This window comes from Ranitomeya variabilis, chromosome 1 (assembly GCF_051348905.1).
Source record: "Ranitomeya variabilis isolate aRanVar5 chromosome 1, aRanVar5.hap1, whole genome shotgun sequence".
Lineage (NCBI taxonomy): Eukaryota > Metazoa > Chordata > Amphibia > Anura > Dendrobatidae > Ranitomeya > Ranitomeya variabilis.
The window spans coordinates 682,686,149-682,704,985 of record NC_135232.1 but is presented as its reverse complement, the minus strand read 5'-3'; the positions used below and the strand labels follow the sequence as shown (position 1 = coordinate 682,704,985).

General features: G+C 45.5%; 1 protein-coding gene across 1 annotated transcript in view; it reads right to left on the bottom strand.

The window, feature by feature from the left end:
• Window positions 1-18,837, bottom strand: part of MNAT1 (MNAT1 component of CDK activating kinase) — a 161,367-nt gene that overhangs the window by 118,460 nt on the left and 24,070 nt on the right. Inside the window, exons 4-5 of the mRNA XM_077265553.1 lie at window positions 10,139-10,242; window positions 5,913-6,053 (exon numbers count right to left, since the gene is read on the bottom strand). Coding sequence (XP_077121668.1) covers window positions 5,913-6,053; window positions 10,139-10,242 — 245 coding nt within the window. The remainder of the gene's footprint in view (window positions 1-5,912; window positions 6,054-10,138; window positions 10,243-18,837) is intronic.

Below are 18,837 nucleotides of genomic sequence, written 5' to 3'. Positions count from 1 at the left end.
TTCCAAAATGAAGAAAGAGATCTTATACTGTTTGCTCTGTAATTCGAGATTTAGTCATTAAAGTAGGATTGAATCTATCTCACAAAATGTCGATGATAATATATATTGTGTATTGTTTAATAAAACAGCGTTCACATCAGATTGGGCCAGAGGAACGGACTTCTGCCAATAAAAACAACTAAATGGAGATTTCAGTGTTTTCATTCTAAATTCCCCCAAATTGTAGAACGGGGGGAAAAATATGGTAGGTTTTATCATAACTCGCTTATAAGACAAACAATATTGCTCAAAGTACACAAAAGACTTAAAGTGGATGCCCAAAAAAGATGTAATTTAGTGGATGCTCAGATCAAGGAACTAGTGCTCGATATTGTGCATGGCATTTAGCTGAAAAGAACATTTGGGAGGAGCACTACTAGACTGGCATCCAGCTGGAGCGGACATTAGGGATGAAGTGAGTATGGGCTTGAAGTCAGTTAGCCTTGCCGAGAACATGCAGATTGAACATGGTCTTTTGTAACCTCTTAGCCATTTCACAATGTTCCTACCACATGTCCTTTTCAGCTAAATGCTAGGCAAAATAAACAGCTTTCAAAGTCTGACACTGTGATCTGCAGTGTTAAAAGTGTAACTGGCAAACAAATATATAGAATATTAATTAAGAAACCTATGCAACATAGTAATAAGCGCTGCCTCACCTTACAATTACCCGTGCCACTGGGCTCCACTCTGCCATATAAAAAGCTTTTGTGTGTTATTGGATTTATACAATGGAGATCCTGTGACATTATTTCCCCCGCTTTCCTTGCTTCGGTGGTCCTGAAACCTACACCACCAATGCCAATAAAAATGGATTCCCTTGACCGAACTCCTTCTATGCTTCGCGACTCCCAGGCTTCTAACAGAGCACATGGTGTATTCTCTTATGTACACGAATGCTGGAGCGAAAAGCTCGCCTGTACCTGTAGGTATAAAGCAGTACAGATCAGAAAGAAGCCCACTAGTGTCTGCAAAAATGCCCCAATATAGGACTTGCAGTAGTGCCCGTACAGACGTACCAGTGCTTCTGATGCCACTGTTAAAGCCATAAAAGAACACCAGGCCTGGTATTCATATTCATGTGTTACAACAACGGAAATAGTGCACTAAATTTGTAGTAACATTCAGTCCTTGAGTTGAGGACTGTGGCTTTACACTATGTGCGCACGTTGTGCATTTGCTTGTAGAAATTTCTGCAAGGTTTCTGGCAGAAAATGCAGCTGGAAATACGCACTGGAAATACGCAAGCTTTTTATACATTTTTGTAAATCCATAGAGCTAAATAAATATAAAAAAAGAATCGTGATGTAATTTCCTTGTTCAACCTCTTCAGCCGGATACCCTCATTAATATTAAATAAAGACACACACACACACACACACACACACACACACACACAGTCACCAGCCTGTGTAGGAGGATTAACAAAGTATATACTCGAGTATAAGCCGACCCCTAATTTTGCAGCAAAAACCTGGGAAAACTTACTGACTCGAGTATAAGCCTAGGGTGGAAAATGCAGCAGCTACTGGTAAACGTTAAAAATAAAAATAGATACCAATAAAAGTAAAATTAATTGAGACATCAGTAGGTTAAGTGTTTTTGAATATCCATATTGAATCAGGAGCCCATATAATGCTCCATACAGTTCATGATGGGCCTATAAGATGCTCCATATACAAATATGCCCCATATAATGCTCCATACAGTTCTTTATGGCCCCATAGATGCCCCATATAATGCTCCATACAGTTCTTTATGGCCCCATAGATGCTCCATGTAATGCTCCATGCAGTTCTTTATGGCCCCATAGATGCTCTATATAATGCTCCATGCAGTTCTTTATGGCCCCATAGATGCCCCATATAATGCTCCATGCAGTTATGGCCCCATAGATGCCCCATGCAGTTATGGCCCCATAGATGCCCCATATAATGCTCCATGCAGTTCTTTATGGCCCCATATAATGCTCCATGCAGTTCATTATGGCCCCATAGATGCTCCATGCATTTCTTTAGGGCCCCATAAATGCTCCATATAATGCTCCATGCAGTTCATTATGGCCCCATATAATGCTCCATACAGTTATGGCCCCATAGATGCTCCATATAATGCTCCATGCAGTTCTTTATGGCCCCATAGATGCCCCATATAATGCTCCATGCAGTTCTTTATGGCCCCATAGATGCTCCATATAACATTGTGCCACATGTAATGCTGCTGCTGCACTAAAAAAAAAAAAAATGACATACTCACCTCTCGTCGCTGCCCGCTGCTCCTCAGCATCCAGTCTTTCCGCACTGACTGTTCAGGCAGAGGGCGGTGCGCACAATAATACGTCATCGAGCCCTCTGACCTGAATAATCCCTGCAGAGGACGCGGAAGACGGGGCGGCGGTGGAACGAAGGAAGGTAAATAGGACATATTCACCTGCTCCCGATGCTCCTGACGCGGTCCCTGCATGTCCCACGGTCTACGGGAGCGGCACCCCTATGGGAGTGGAGTCCATATTCATTACTTTAATGAGCGGTACCAGTGACCGCTGAACAGGGGAAGAAGCTGCAGCTCCCCAAGACCGTGGCACATGTGGGGACCGCGTCAGGAGCGCCGGGAGCAGGTGAGTATTTGACAGGCGTCGCTCCCCCTCACTCGCCGGCCCCCCCCGCCTTCCATGACTTGAGTATAAGCCGAGTGGGGCACTTTCAGCCCATTTTTTGGTGCTGAAAATCTCGGCTTATACTCGAGTATATACAGTAATTAAACTACATATGCTGTAACAAAATAGAAGCTGTCAGTAATCTGCGTGAAATCCAATATCTGTTTATTTTTCGAAAAACGAAAAAAAAAAAAAAGCGTGGGCTCCCGCATAATATTCATAACAAACAGAGGGAAAGCCAACGGCTGAGGGCTAATGTTAATATTCTGGGTAGGAGCCAATAGCCATAAAGGTTCCAAGGCTATTAATATCAGCCCACAGCTGTTTGCTTAGCCTTTACTGGCTAGTTTACAGGGGAACCCCAGAAAAAAAACTGACATGGGGCCCCCCTATAAAACCAAACCAGCAAAGTCTAGGCAGACAGCTGCAGGCTGATATTAATAGCCTAGGAAGGGGCCATGGATATTAGCACCCACCAGGCTAAAAAAAATCAGCCCTCAGCCACCCCAGAAATGGCACATTTTATAGATGCGCCAATTCTGGCACTTAGTCTCGCTCTTCCCACTTGCCCTGTAGCAGTGGCAAGTGGGGTTCATATTTGTGGGGTTGAGGTCACCTTTGTATTGTCAGGTGACATCAAGCCCACAGGTTAGTAATGGAGAGACGTCTACAAGACACCTGTCCATTACTAACCCCATAGTGATATTGTATAAAACTGACACCCAGAATAAAGTCCTTAATTTGAAATAATCACAGAGTCCTTTATTGAATCTAAATTTACCATACTTACTCAACACCTAATCCCCTCGTCTCCTGCAAAGAATCAAAAAATAATAAACCAACATATAATACTATCCTTTCTGACGTAGTCCATTTAATACCGAGTGTCCCACGGCGATCTCACGCGTAGAACAGTCACATAGGGAGATGTGACCGCTCTACACGGCCTCCGGCGATACACTGACAGAAGGTAATCGCTCCCACAGTTTATCACTGAGCTGCCATGAGAGTTCACCGGAGTTCAGCCGCTCTGGTGCTCTCACTTACGGCACTACCGCTGTGTAAGAACTTTCTCACGAAGCGGTGCTGTAAGTGAGAGCACCGGAGCTGATCAGCTGATGAACTCCGGTGAACTCTCACGGCAGCTCAGTGATACACTGACAGGAGGTAATCACTCCCGCAGTGTATCGCCGGAGGCCAGGTAGAGCAGTCACATCTCCCGATGTGACAGTTCTACACGTGAGATCGCCGTGGAACACTCGGTATTAAATGGACTACGGCGGAAAGGTAAATATATGTTGGTTTATCATCTTTGATTGTTTGCAGGAGACATGGGCATACGGGATTAGGTGTTCGGTGAGTATGTATTTTGTATGTGAATATGTAAATGTTTTGATTTTTTTTTTTTTTTACAATTGAACACAGGCGCCGGATGATGAGATTATTCTCCCATCATCGGCTCATGCTGTCTCTGTTATATGTGACAAAACACAGCCAGATGGGACTCATCAGAAGACGCCTGGGTACACAGGTCGCATGGGTACAGACAGACACACGCACATATTCTCCACCCACACCCACACACACACATTCTCTGCCCCCACACCCACCCACACACACACACACACACACACACATTCTCTGCACACACACACACACACACACACACACACACACACTCCACCCACACACTCCTCCTCCTTCTGACATAATTTCCCTTTGACAAGTCGCAGCGCTTTTGGCAGCAAATACACAGCAAATCCGCAAACTTTTTTAGACCTGCGTTTTTGCAGCAGATTTGACTGACTCAATTGAAGTCAATGACTCAAAAACGCTGCAGAAACACAAAAAGAATTGACAAGCTGCAGGAAATAAAACGTTGCAAATAAGGATGGAAATTTAGTGATCATGTGCACAACACTACAGGATTGTCATTGCATTATCTTGCTTTAGTATTCCATTGCGTTTCTGGACCATTTCCGTGTGTAAAAAACTGCCACAAAAACGCATCGTGTCGACATAGCCTAAAATAAGTAAAACTACAAAGAGCAGATACTACCCGAGTACGATTATTAATGCCGTAAACAAATGATCCGAAGACTCCTCAACTAATGCACCTTAAATCAATTTAAAGTAGCAGGAACGTCACGACTGACCAGAACAGCTGAAGCTCTGCATTTTTCGATTTCCATGCATGCTTCCAAATATAGGGAAGAGATGATATAATGACATTACGATAAACAGGGGGCAGCTCTATACTGAATGCCGGCATCATTACACCTCACCTTGGGGGGGGGGCGGAGTTTTTTTCATCCCTGGTGAATCAAGCTTGGGACTTGAAGCCAAGTAAGGTGCACCAAATTTATTAATCATTCCCTTTTGTAATTTGGGCTTTTTGTGTGACAGAAAATGAAATCTACACTGACAATGTTCTGGGGCATGTTACTGCATGGCCCATGTCCAAGTACGCTGACCCCCCCCCCCCCCCGTCACTTTTTAGAAAGCCGCACAAGGGTAAAAAGACGCAAAGTTGAGGTGTGAATGCCACAGATTTTTCAACTTTCGACATTACAAATCTGGTATAGAGGGAATGGTAAATTTCAGCCTTTGTGTATTGGGTCATTCAAAGAAGCAGAAGATATTGTCCCTACCTTCGCCATGTGGATATGAATAAATGGTCAACCGAATCCACTGACCAGTGGGGTAATTTTACTGGCACTCCCATGTACGGGTAATGAAGAATTGCACAGCGCCCACAGAAGCAAAGTTTCCTTCCGCAGAAGCTTTTAACTCTAGCTGACGCGGCATGTGGACAACTACTAACAATCAATAGCTTAATAAGTGAAGTGCTTTACCACGATGAAAGCCCTCACGAATGCTGCCGGATCCATGTTGTACAGATCTGTGACTTATAAACATCTTACAGAACTTTACACAACATAAGGGGGAAAAAAACATCTTTTTGCCTCCATGTATCAGTATGACCCCGGAGAGTTCTCTGGTTCCCATATTAGCATCCGTTGCTACACAGATTGATAATATAACTGTGAGCCAATATTAGTCCTTTTCTTTAAGCTGAATGAGTCTAAAGGTGCCGTCCGTCTCGAATGTACGCCCCTTGCAGACCTGACCAGTAAAGGTGGTGAACAACTACAGTTGTCATTAATCAGCAATGCAAAAAAAAAAAAAGAAGTTGGAGAGGTAAATTGTTACGTACCAGCTGATCCAACAGCTCCTGCTTATTCTTCCTCTTCATCATTTGCTGAAGATGCTCTTCTTTCTGTAGATGGATCCTCCGCTGCTCAGTCTCATGTCTCTCCAATTCCAGAGCTTCTTCTAACTCTTCCTGCTCCCTGGTCTATAACGAAAGAGATGACTAGTAATAACTATTATTCTTTCTAAATATAGTGACACATTTCATTTTATAAAGTTGGAGCCAGTAACTAAATAGCTGACATCATGCATTTTTTATATCCACCAAATATATAAAAGTATATCCACAAGTTTATTCCCCTCCAGTCCTTACAAAAATATATACGGTACTAACTTTTTATCATTTTTAGACAAGTATGTAATTTTTTTTTTTATTTCATATTCTGAAAATAAAAGGGGTGCCTGGATTATATTTTGTCACCTATTCTCAGAATACGGAATAATCAGTGGGGAACTAGAAACTCACAGGTCCCAATGCAAAATCTCCCAACAGGACCCCAACTATCAACAGGTCTTTAAAGGGAACCTGTCAGCAGGATTGTGCACAGTAACCTACACACAGTGTCAGGTCGGCACCATTATACTGACTACAATGATACCTTGGTTGATGAAATCCATCTTGTGGTTGTTTAATCTTTATTTTCAGTGTTGAGTTAATGATATGCTCGTGCTCCGGGGTGGCCACGCAGTACATGTTGTATATTGCGCAGCCCACGTAGTATATTGCGCAGCCCACATGGTATATTGCGCAGCCCACGTGGTATATTGCGCAGCTCACGTGGTACATTGCGCAGCCCACGTTGTACATTGCGCAGCCCACTTTGTACATTGCGCAGCACACGTAGTACATTGCGCAGCCCACGTTGTATATTGCCCAGCCACATAGTATATTGCCCAGTGATGTAGTATATTGCCCAGTGACGTAGTATATTGCCCAGTCACGTAGTATATTGTCCAGTCATGTAGTATATTGCCCAGCCACGTAGTATACAGCACAGAGCCACGTAGTATACTGCCCAGTCACGTAGTATATTGGCCAGTCACGTAGTATGCACCATATCCCTGATAAAAAAAAATGTAAATAAAAAAATAGTTACATACTCACCTTCTGGAGCCTCCGGATCGAAGCGTCCGGTTACCGATGCTCCTCGCACGCTCCGGTCTGAAGATTGCATTGCGGTCTCGCGAGATGATGATGTAGCGGTCTCGCCAGACCGCACGTCATTATCTCGCGAGACCGCACTGCATGCAGCGGTCACCGGGGCGTCGCGAGGAGCATCGGTAACCGGCCATTTCGATCCGGGGGGCCACCGGAGGGTGAGTATGTAACTATTTTTTAGTTATTTATTATTTTTAACATTAGATATTTTTTACTATTCATGCTGCATAGGCAGCATGAATAGTAAAAAGTTGATCACACAGGGTTAATAGCAGCGTTAACCGAGTGTGTTACACCGCGGTCAACGCTGCCATTAACCCTGTGTGAGCGCTGACCGGAGGGGAGTACGGAGCGGGCGCTGTGACCGGAGGGGAGTACGGAGCGGGCGCTGTGACCGGAGGGGAGTACGGAGCGGGCGCTGTGACCGGAGGGGAGTACGGAGCGGGCGCTGTGACCGGAGGGGAGTACGGAGCGGGCGCTGTGACCGGAGGGGAGTACGGAGCGGGCGCTGTGACCGGAGGGGAGTACGGAGCGGGCGCTGTGACCGGAGGGGAGTACGGAGCGGGCACTGACTGTGGGGAGGAAGGAGCGGTCATTTTCTTCCGGACTGTGCCCGTCGCTGATTGGTCGAGGCTGTTTTGCCAACACCAATCAGCGACTTGGATTCCATGACAGACAGAGGCCACGATGAATATCCGTGACAGACAGAAGGACAGACAGACAGACGGAAGTGACCCTTACACAATTATATAGTAGATATATATATTTTGTAGGAATTCCACAACTTGCCCTACCTGAACCTCTCCCCCAATATCTGCATTTGAGGCAAATAGAAACTTATTCCAGGTTCTGGCATATTTCTTTGTTGTGGATACTTTCCAACTCTGACGTAGAGTGGCCACTAGATTGTGAGAAAACCCTTTCCCCATCAACAGCGCCCTCTCAAATTCCACACCATCAGATGTATACTGGACACTTGTGGATGGAAGATTGGTCTTTGGGAGAGGAGATCTGGGAGTTCCGGAAAAACCCATGGATTGGTGACTGACATCATCCTCAGCAAGGAAAAACCACAGCCTTTTGGGCCAAAAGGAGGCGATTAAGATAACTCGTGCCCTGTCCTCCCGGATCTTTCTCAACACCAATGGAATCAGGGCTATTGGGGAAAAGGCACATGCCAGACTGAAGTCCCATGGAATCAGCAGAGCATCTACTCCCTGTGGACCTTCTCTGGGGTTTAGAGAACTGAACCGATGCACCTTTCTGTTCCCCTGGTGGCAAAGAGGTCTATGTCCGAACATCCCTACATCTGCACAAGTTGGAGAGCCTGTTTGTTGGGCTGTCCATGCATGTGTTGTGACTGTCACACAGCCGCGACACATGCAGCTGCGGCACCGATTAGTTGATCGGCCGGCGCGATCCAGGAAGCCGGGTTTTCTTTGCAGCTTATTCGGCAAGCGATATAGCTTGCCAAATAAGAGGGAACCCGAGCAAATTCACTCATCTCTAGTCAGCAGGTCCTCCATGTGGTCTGCCAGGTGCTTCCTCCCCTGTGGTCTGCAGGCTGTGCCCATGCCCCCGCAACCGTGCCCCCCAGCATGCCCACTGCCGGCGACTTCCCTGCGAGCCTGATTATGCAGACCCGAATAACCCACAGCCTGGCGCCCCCCCATTCCTCCGGACGCGCCAGCCCACAACCCCAGGAATCGCACCCCGGCTGCGTCACAGGGGGCGTGTCCTGGCCCCCGGAAGCACGCCAGCACACGTGTCAGGACCGCAACCCCCAGAAGCCACACACCATCAGTCCCAGGCATGCTCAACTGCGACCACGACAGAGCCAGTAATCTTTGCCTGGACAACACTCTCCTGCTTCCGCTCATTACCGTGCAGTCCCCCTGGACCCACTGTGGTGCTTCTAGGGACCCCGCACCGGCTGAGGCAGTGGATCCAGGCCTGCCTGAACCGACTGGCCGAGCCTGGGAATGAGTTACTCTTCTATCTTCTTCACAGGTATGTCTGAAAGAGGTTCACCAGTCAAGTACAGGAAACCATTGTCCTTGAAGGGTGGATCCCCTCTCTCGTGGTGCTGTTATAGGAGAGCGAATAACTAAAAGACCCCTTTAATTTTTTTTTTTTGTGGTGCGTACTTCAAGGAGATAGGAAACTCGTGTCATAGTGGAAGCAATATCTTTACTCAATTTAAAAGGTGTTGTCCCACGAACAAAATACACTTTAATGAATAGATCTTAGAATGATACATTCCAGAATTGGACGTGTTAATAAAATAAACATCTTGTGCTGAGATAATCTTATAAATGTGTGCCCGTTGTGTACTGTGTAATGTATGTGACTGACCGTGCAGGAACAAGGTCTGATCATACCACAACTCCTGGGCAGGAAGAAAGTTTAAGTCACATATGTCAGTATACAGACACTACATAGCAGGGGCTCACAGCCTCTACTTTCTGACACATTTCCCTGCCTGTTTTATCACAGGAGCAAGTGTTTCTGCCCCGTCACCAGTCCTGTGTGCTCATGATAAATCAAGTCAGTCACATGTAAGCTAAGTGGCCACTGGAGTTCCTACATCACTGACTTGATTTATGATGAGCCCAGAAGGATGGAGATGTGGGCAAAAAATACACACTCCTGTGATAAACAATGCAGGGAAATGTGATACCTCAACAGCTCCAGCTGTTTCATCTGTATACTCATTTATTATAAGTGACTCACTTAAGCTTTCTCCCCCGGCCAGGAGCGGTTTTATTTTCTGGCCATAAACTGGAGCAGCTCTACATGGTCAGAAACAGCAAATAAAAGTATATAGCAGGGGCACATTTATAAGATTATCTCAGCACAGGACAAAAAAGGTTTGCAACAGATTCAATTGTGGAACATCCTATTATTTTAAGAGCTATTGATTAAAAAGTACTTTGTTCATAGGACAACCCCACTAAAAGGCTGGACCTTATCTTTTACATTCAACAGTTCTAATTTTTAAAAAGTCACCTTTTATCATTGGGTTTTACTATACCCAATAATAATAGGTTGGTGTTTGATATGGTACTGACCATTTTTATCTTGTTTCGTTGAATTGTGTCCTTGTTTAGTTTTTGGTAATATTCCATTTTCTTCTTTGTGTTGTCCAGATCCACATTGTTAGTCAGATTAAATACTGTCCAAGAGAGAAACAGATAGAAAAAGTTTAACCAGTTAAAAGAAATAAAAACCCAAATACGAGAGTTTATGAAGAGTCATCAAATGGGCCAAAAAAGGTGGTAGAAAAAAAAAAAATTCGTACAGAAGAATGCAGCATTTTACACTACATATAATACAGTCAATAAAGAACTGGTGTAATAAATCACTTGCATTACATCCGCATGAATATTTACCGGTATACATTAAATCGATCAATTCCCTGTACTCCTAAAAAGGCAAAATTATCTATAAATAAATGGACATCATTGACGGATATATAGAGGCTAACTAGGACTTGTAGTATGCAGCTTTTTCTACTCTAAGGCTATGCGCACCTGTTCCGGATTTTTTGCGTGTTTTTCAGCGGTTTTCCGCAGCAAAAACGCTTAAAAATTGCATACATTAAGCATCCCATTATTTTTAATGCATTCCGCAATTTTTGTGCACATGTTGCGTTTTTTTTCTGCAATAAAAACACATCGTGGAAAAAAATGCAGCATGTTCATTAATTTTGCTGATTTTTGCGGATTTACAGCTATATATTGTATTGGGAAGCTTCAGAAAAAAATGTGAAAAATCAGTGCAAAAAACGCGAGAAAAACACAAAAAATACGCAAGCGGATATCCTGCGAAAGTAGTCAGGATTTTCTCAGGAAAATTCTGCACACTTTCCAGAACGTGTGCACATAGTCTAAAGGGAACCTGTCAAGAGGATTTAACCCCGCTCCGTCCCCAATGTTTCAAAGACAAGTCTATCAATACCTTTACATGGCCAGTCCGTTCTTGCATTACTGAGAAACCAAAATTTGAATGGATGTTCAAGTGAGGCTGAAGGGCTATGCTAGATCTGAAACCTGTGTCACTCCAGCTCTATTTCCTGCCTCCTGCTTGATTGGCAGCTCATTACCCTGAAGACACACAGCAATGAGGCAGTCAGTCAAGCAGGAGGCAGCAGTGTTGGGTGGATAATAGAGGAGTCCTACACCAGCTCCTAACTCCCCAGCATAGTATAAGAACATATTTTTCTATACTTTGTCTGCATCAGCGAGAGGCGTAAAGAAATGCCAACAAGGTAAAGTAAACTTTGTACTGTATTATCAGCCATTCATTTATGGTGAAGGAGGACAAGAGATAGGATGGCCTGATGGCCTCACTAGATCTCAGAGAAGGACTTAAAAATCGACCGGTCAGATAAAGCAAAATAGAAAAATAGGTCTGCATGCAGGAAGCTTGTGGTTCACTCACATGAGTGATTATAATCCTCCTCTTCACCCACACTGCTGAGTAAAGAGCGGTTACAACAGATTTAGTTCCAGCCTTGGCAGATTTTTTTTCTGTTGGAAGTCCAGTTGTTCTTAGAGATTTGGATCGGATTTTCATTCATTTTTGGTCTGTGCATCAGTTTTTGAAGAGGAATCAAAGATTCTCCTGCTCATTAAAAAGTTAAAAAAACAGCACTCAGATGACATATGGATGCCGTGCTGTCCATTTATTTTCACAAACCTACTGATTTTGATCCTACTAAACGGTACCAGAAATTACTATGGACCCATGTAGGTACAATAACTCATATATACATCAATTTTATCAGGAGAAAAGATGAGCAAAAAATATACCAAAGTTTTAAATCCAACAATTGTTTTTATTTAGTAACAAATTTATAACATACTCATTAAATACATAGGTCTCAAATTACAATTATGTGAATCACACCAAAGTGTTTAAAAGTATGACACAGAGAGGAGCGTATCGGACCAAAATAAATCAGCATTTTTGAAGGTCATTTTAGTAGTTAGTACTAAGTAGCAGTGTATTCACATGGACTAAGTATGTCTCTGACTACAATAGTATCCCTCACTACTTGTAACACGGCACACATACCATGTGTTACAAATAACCTAATCATTCCTTTAAATGCTTAAAAATATCAGCAATATTTACCCATAGTGGGGTCCAAGGTCCGGCTCCTAGTCTGTATCATAAACCCCAACGTACGTTTCGCATATTATATATCGTGTATCGTAGTGTCGCTTCCTCAGGGGGCGTGGGCCCCCACGCCCCCTGAGGAAGCGACACTACGATACACGATATATAATATGCGAAACGTACGTTGGGGTTTATGATACAGACTAGGAGCCGGACCTTGGACCCCACTATGGGTAAATATTGCTGATATTTTTAAGCATTTAAAGGAATGATTAGGTTATTTGTAACACATGGTATGTGTGCCGTGTTACAAGTAGTGAGGGATACTATTGTAGTCAGAGACATACTTAGTCCATGTGAATACACTGCTACTTAGTACTAACTACTAAAATGACCTTCAAAAATGCTGATTTATTTTGGTCCGATACGCTCCTCTCTGTGTCATACTTTTAAACACTTTGGTGTGATTCACATAATTGTAATTTGAGACCTATGTATTTAATGAGTATGTTATAAATTTGTTACTAAATAAAAACAATTGTTGGATTTAAAACTTTGGTATATTTTTTGCTCATCTTTTCTCCTGATAAAATTGATTTTGATCCTAGTTTTATCTCTATTGAGGAGGAGAGTTTGGGCATACATTAAAATTCAACATGTCAAGTTCTTTCTTAAACCCCAATATCTGTCGAAACTAACATCGGCTGAACACCTAAGAGCTCATACTCACATGCGAGAAACTCGGATGAGTCTCGCACGTCAATACCCGGCACTGCCGCCGGCACTCAGATCGGAGTGTGCAGTCGCATAGCAATACATGCGGCCGCATGCTCCGCTCCTGAGTGCCGGGTATTGACGTGCGAGACTCATCCGAGTTTCTCGCATGTGAGTATGAGCCCTAATACACATTAAATGGTGGGAAGATGAGCGAGTTTGGCCAACCTTAAAAGGAGATGTCCGGTAAAAATAAGTTATGACCTATCTAATGGATAAATGAAAGCTTATTGATTGGTGGGGGTCTGAAGTTAGGACTCGAACCGATGGGCAGAATGGGGACTTTTGTCCTCAAAAGGGCAATTTTATCCCAGTTAACCCCTTAGTGACAGCCAATACGTCTTTTAACTGACCTGATATATAAGAGAATAGCCTCCCCATACAGGTGACAATCCAGCAGCTGTCCACTGTACACTATAGCTGACAACTTGCTACATCAGCCACGATCAGTGTTTGCACCTTCCAAATCTGTTTAACCCCTTAGATGTTGCTGTCAATAGTGACTATATCATTATAAATGGATAACAGAGTTTGGGGGCTTCCTCTTTATCCAAATTGGTGCCCTCAGATCATGATTGTGTGGCCCTGATGTTTGCAATTGCAATTCACGACCAAATAGCGGCCATAGAGTCAGACGGCTGTAGTATTCTGTTCAGAAGTTAGAGACATTTAGGTGGTAAAAAACGGTAATTAGTTCTTACCGGTAATTGTATTTCCAGGAATCCACCTGACAGCACCATTGGAGGACGTCCTTCTTATCCGCAGTGGGACAGGAACCACAAGCAGTTAAAAGGACCCTCCCCACTCCACCCACCAGTGATTTTCTAAGTACCACATCTGGATGGATGCAAAAAAGAGAGTTTATTTACAATTACACACCAATGTTATATCACATTAGTCAGTAGTAAAAGTTTGCAGTGGGAGGGAACTAGTAGTGCTGTCAGGTGGATTCCTGGAAATACAATTACCGGTAAGAACTAATTACCGTTTTCCAGTCCACCACCTGACAGCACCATTGGAGAAATACCAAAGGATGTTTAACTAGGGTGGGACTACTGCATGTAAGACTTTTCTACCAAAGGCTAATTGGTCTGATACGACATCTAATTTATAGTGTCTAGCAAAGGTAGAAAGACTATTCCAAGTCGCCGCCCTACAGATTTGCTCAGCTGAGGCTCCCCCCCACATGGAGGAGTCGGAGAGCGGGCAGGGTCGGGTCACTACAAATCTTTCTGGGGGACTGCTGGAGAACTCTAATTTGTATCCCTGTGCAACTACTTGTAGAATCCAAGGATTCTGGGATACCTTCTGCCAACCCCCTAGAAATTTCTGTAATCGACCTCCCACCTTTATGTCATTTATTTGACTTTGGTGTGCCTGCACTAGGGAAGATGGAGTCTCTACCCTTTCCACCCTTTGGATAAGACCACCTCCCAGTCTTCCCTTTCCCCTTGTAGTTTGTCCTCTGACCAGGTCGGGACCTACGAAAGGGCTGATATTTTTTGGTATTCTCCTCAGGGAAACCCTTCTTTTTATCTGAGGCTTTTTCTAGAATATCGTATCCGTGGGAGGTCTGAAACCCGAGATATAGAGATCAGCCTCCCACAGGGACCGAATGGGTCCAGGTTTGATCCCAGTACGACCGGCAGAACAAACCTGGACCCATTCGGTCCCTGTGGGAGGCTGATCTCTATATCTCGGGTTTCAGACCTCCCACGGATACAGGAGTCGCACCATTAGATGCACCATTTCTTTAGGACGAGGGGAATATTTTTTATGAGCCGGTACCTCGGACGATGCGTCCATAATTCACGATTCCATGTCAGAGACGGTTCGGCTGGACGACCATACTAGATGTGTATCCAGTGGCTACTTGACATGCGTGCTTTAATTAAGCCCCCATGCATTTCCAAGCCCCCTGCTGGTGTGGTTTCCTCCCTGAGCTTTGAAGTACCTTCTGCAATCTCCTCTGAGCTCAGACGATTACCATACTAATAGGCACTATGTTCATTAGAAAAGGTGGGGGCCAGGAGCACTCCTCTCTGCAGACCTGTGACCAGGAGACAAAATGGAGTCACGCCAATCTGTGTTAGTAGGCCCGTCCAAGATGGCGGCTGTTCCCTCATCACACCTCCCTGCTTTAGAGGGCGCTAGGGGGCATCACATTCCTGTGTTCCCCCGTGCGCCCTTCCGCACTTTCTCCTTGCCGGGACAACCCATCAGCATTACCATGGTCTCTGCCCCCTCCTCTGTCTCTCTCCGAGGCTGTCTCTGCCTCCTCTGTCTCTCTGAGGCAGTCTCTGCCTCCTCCTCTGTCTCTCTTTGGTGTGATGAGGGAACAGCCGCCATCTTGGACGGGCCTACTAACACAGATTGGCGTGACTCCATTTTGTCTCCTGGTCACAGGTCTGCAGAGAGGAGTGCTCCTGGCCCCCACCTTTTCTAATGAACATAGTGCCTATTAGTATGGTAATCGGCTGAGCTCAGAGGAGATTGCAGAAGGTACTTCAAAGCTCAGGGAGGAAACCACACCAGCAGGGGGCTTGGAAATGCATGGGGGCTTAATTAAAGCACGCATGTCAAGTAGCCACTGGATACACATCTAGTATGGTCGTCCAGCCGAACCGTCTCTGACATGGAATCGTGAATTATGGACGCATCGTCCGAGGTACCGGCTCATAAAAAATATTCCCCTCGTCCTAAAGAAATGGTGCATCTAATGGTGCGACTCCTGTATCCGTGGGAGGTCTGAAACCCGAGATATAGAGATCAGCCTCCCACAGGGACCGAATGGGTCCAGGTTTGATCCCAGTACGACCGGCAGAACAAACCACAGGCGCTGGTACTGCCCGTGTGCTGATCCGATCATCCTGAGAGCAGTTATCCCATTTATTAGATATTGGAACAAATATCGCAGGGAGGCAGAGGGGTGGGGATTGCTAAGCCCACCCAGCTACAGGGGGAGGGACACGGCAGGGTTAAGAGCTGGAACATGTGGAGAGTGACACACAGAAGATGACCAGCTAAGAAACAGGGCATATGCCAGCCAGAGGGGGGCAAGCACACGCTTTCTGGGGGCTGCCCGGCAACTAAAGTTTTGGACCTGCGGAACGCTGCGCCCCCCCGGCTTCCACAAGCGACCTCTAACCTGGTAAAGTGACCTCCAGCTTTATACCTTAAGCCTTGTATCATTGTTGTTATATTGTACTCTGACTGTAACTCTTGGTATATTGTGATTGTATATTTCTTGTAATTACCTAGTGCGCCCTTAAGGCAATTAAATCATAAATTAATTTTGGGCTGATCCTTTTACTCTGATTGCGAATCTTAGAATACCCAGTGTGGGTAACAGGGCAGTCTCCCCGGCGGCCATTTGCTCTAGGTGCAGTTCCCTTACTGACCTGAGAGACAAAGGGGGCGCCGGAGAGCTGTGCCTGTGTAGTGACGTCACGGATTGGTGACGTGGGAGGAACAGGGGCTTCCTTCACAGACCTCCCACCTTTATGTCATTTATTTGACTTTGGTGTGCCTGCACTAGGGAAGATGGAGTCTCTACCCTTTCCACCCTTTGGATAAGACCACCTCCCAGTCTTCCCTTTCCCCTTGTAGTTTGTCCTCTGACCAGGTCGGGACCTACGAAAGGGCTGATATTTTTTGGTATTCTCCTCAGGGAAACCCTTCTTTTTATCTGAGGCTTTTTCTAGAATATCGTCTAGAATCGGCCCAAATACTTTATTTCCTGAGAATGGGATTCCACACAATTTATTTTTTGACTGGAGATCCCCCGACCAGGTCTTTAGCCATATGGCTCTTCTGGCCGCATTAGACAGGGATTCGCTTCTAGCCGCAAACCGTACAGATTCGGCAGAAGCGTCCGCCATAAAGCCTGTTGCGAGTTTGAGCAAAGGCAATGATTTAAGGATAACCTCTCTAGAAGTCTTGGCTTTGAGGTGATCCTCTAAATCGTCAATCCATAAGTGCATTGACCGGGCTACGGAAGTTGCCGCTATATTGGCCCGTATTATTGCCGCGGAGGACTCCCAAGTTCTCCTTAGCAAACCGTCCGCTTTACGATCCATAGGATCCTTTAACGCGGAAGAGTCCTCAAATGGAATTGAGGTCTTCTTCGCCACCTTTGCTAGTGGGACATCGATCTTGGGAACTTCATCCCACACTTTAATGTCCTCAGGGTTGTAGGGCAGACGAAGTCTAAAGTCCCTGGGAATCACTAGCTTCTTCTCCGCTTCCTGCCACTCTTCCAGGATCATGGAACGGATGTGGTTGTTGACGGGGAAGACTTTTGTCACCTGGGCATGTAATCCGCCAAACATCTCGTCCTGGATCGAGGTTTCCTCTGGTGTATCTTGTAGCTGCATGGTGTTACGTACAGCATAAAGAAGTTCATCTGTGTCTGCTGCGGAGAAGAGATATCTCTTCCCTTTGCCCACAGATCCGTCTCTTTCTTCCTGGTCAGAATCATGGTCCTCATGCTGGATAGTAGTGCCGTCTGCTCATCACCCACAATTTTGGATGTGCACGATCTGCACAATGGTTTCCGCCAATTTTCTGGAAACTTAGTGGCACAAATCGGGCATTTATTCTTCCCCGATTTTTTCCTTTCAGTTGTGGGGATGGGAGGCTCAGCCTAGGGTAAATAGATATACGTGGCACCGTAAGTAGGGAAGCAGAGGGGGGGGGGGAAGGGGTGGGCTTTGTGGTATGGCTTTTACATAGCCTACTCAAGTGCCCCTGAAGCTGGTCAGTCCCCTCAGGTCTGGTAGTCTCCTCCATGATGAGGATAATATTACAATACAGCCGTGTGCACCCTTGTCAGGATAGCCGGCGGAACAACGACCCCCATAGCATGTTTATATAGGTTTTACCTGGTTGATCCTGCCTCCTTACCGAGCCCCGCGCGGTCGACCATGCTGACAAAGGCCTTCCTGAAGGCCGGCGCCGCCGCTGGAGTCCTCCGGTCTGATGCTCGCCGCGACCGGAAGTGACGCGGCCGCCGACCGGAAATGACGTGGCCGCGTGTCCTGGAGCCGGCAGCGGCTGCCGCACAGAGAGCCCTCGTCGAAAATGGCTGCGGCCGCATGCGGGAACAGCCGCCGCTCCAGCAGACAGCGCCCGGACCGAGAGCCCAAGCAAGGAGAAACGGACCTTGGCCCCAGGAGCAGCGCTACACTGGGGGAGGCTGAGGGACCCCCCATCGCAGGTATCAGCCGCAGATATCTTGCGGCGGGGAAGGGAAAGGCTGGGCCCCCCGATCCCCACCATCTGCACAGCACCGTCGGAGGCTACGTCTTGCAGTTCCTATCCGCAGTGGGACAGGAAAAACACTGGTGGGTGGAGTGGGGAGGGTCCTTTTAACTGCTTGTGGTTCCTGTCCCACTGCGGATAAGTAGGACGTCCTCCAATGGTGCTGTCAGGTGGTGGACTGGAAATACACTTTTCATTTGTCATACCACTTTGCATTAATTCCTGTAAAGCACCTGAAGGGTTAACAAACTACTTGACAGCAGTTTTCAATATGTCAGGGGGTGCTGTTTTTGAAATGGTTTCACGTTTGGGGGTTTCCCAATATATGGGACCCCTAAAGTCACTTCAAACATGGATAAGTCCCTAAAAAAAGAAATTTTGTAAACTCCCTTGAAAAATGAAAAATTGCTGCTACATTTTTAAACCTCCTAAAATGCTAACAAAATAAAATAACATTTTACAAATGGTGCTGATGTAAAGGCGACATGTGGGAAATGTTATTTATTAATGGTTTGCTGTGGTATGACTATCTGGATTAAAGGCATAATTATTCAAATTTTGAAAATTGCTAATTTTTTAACATTTATCTCAAATTTTTGATATTTTTTAT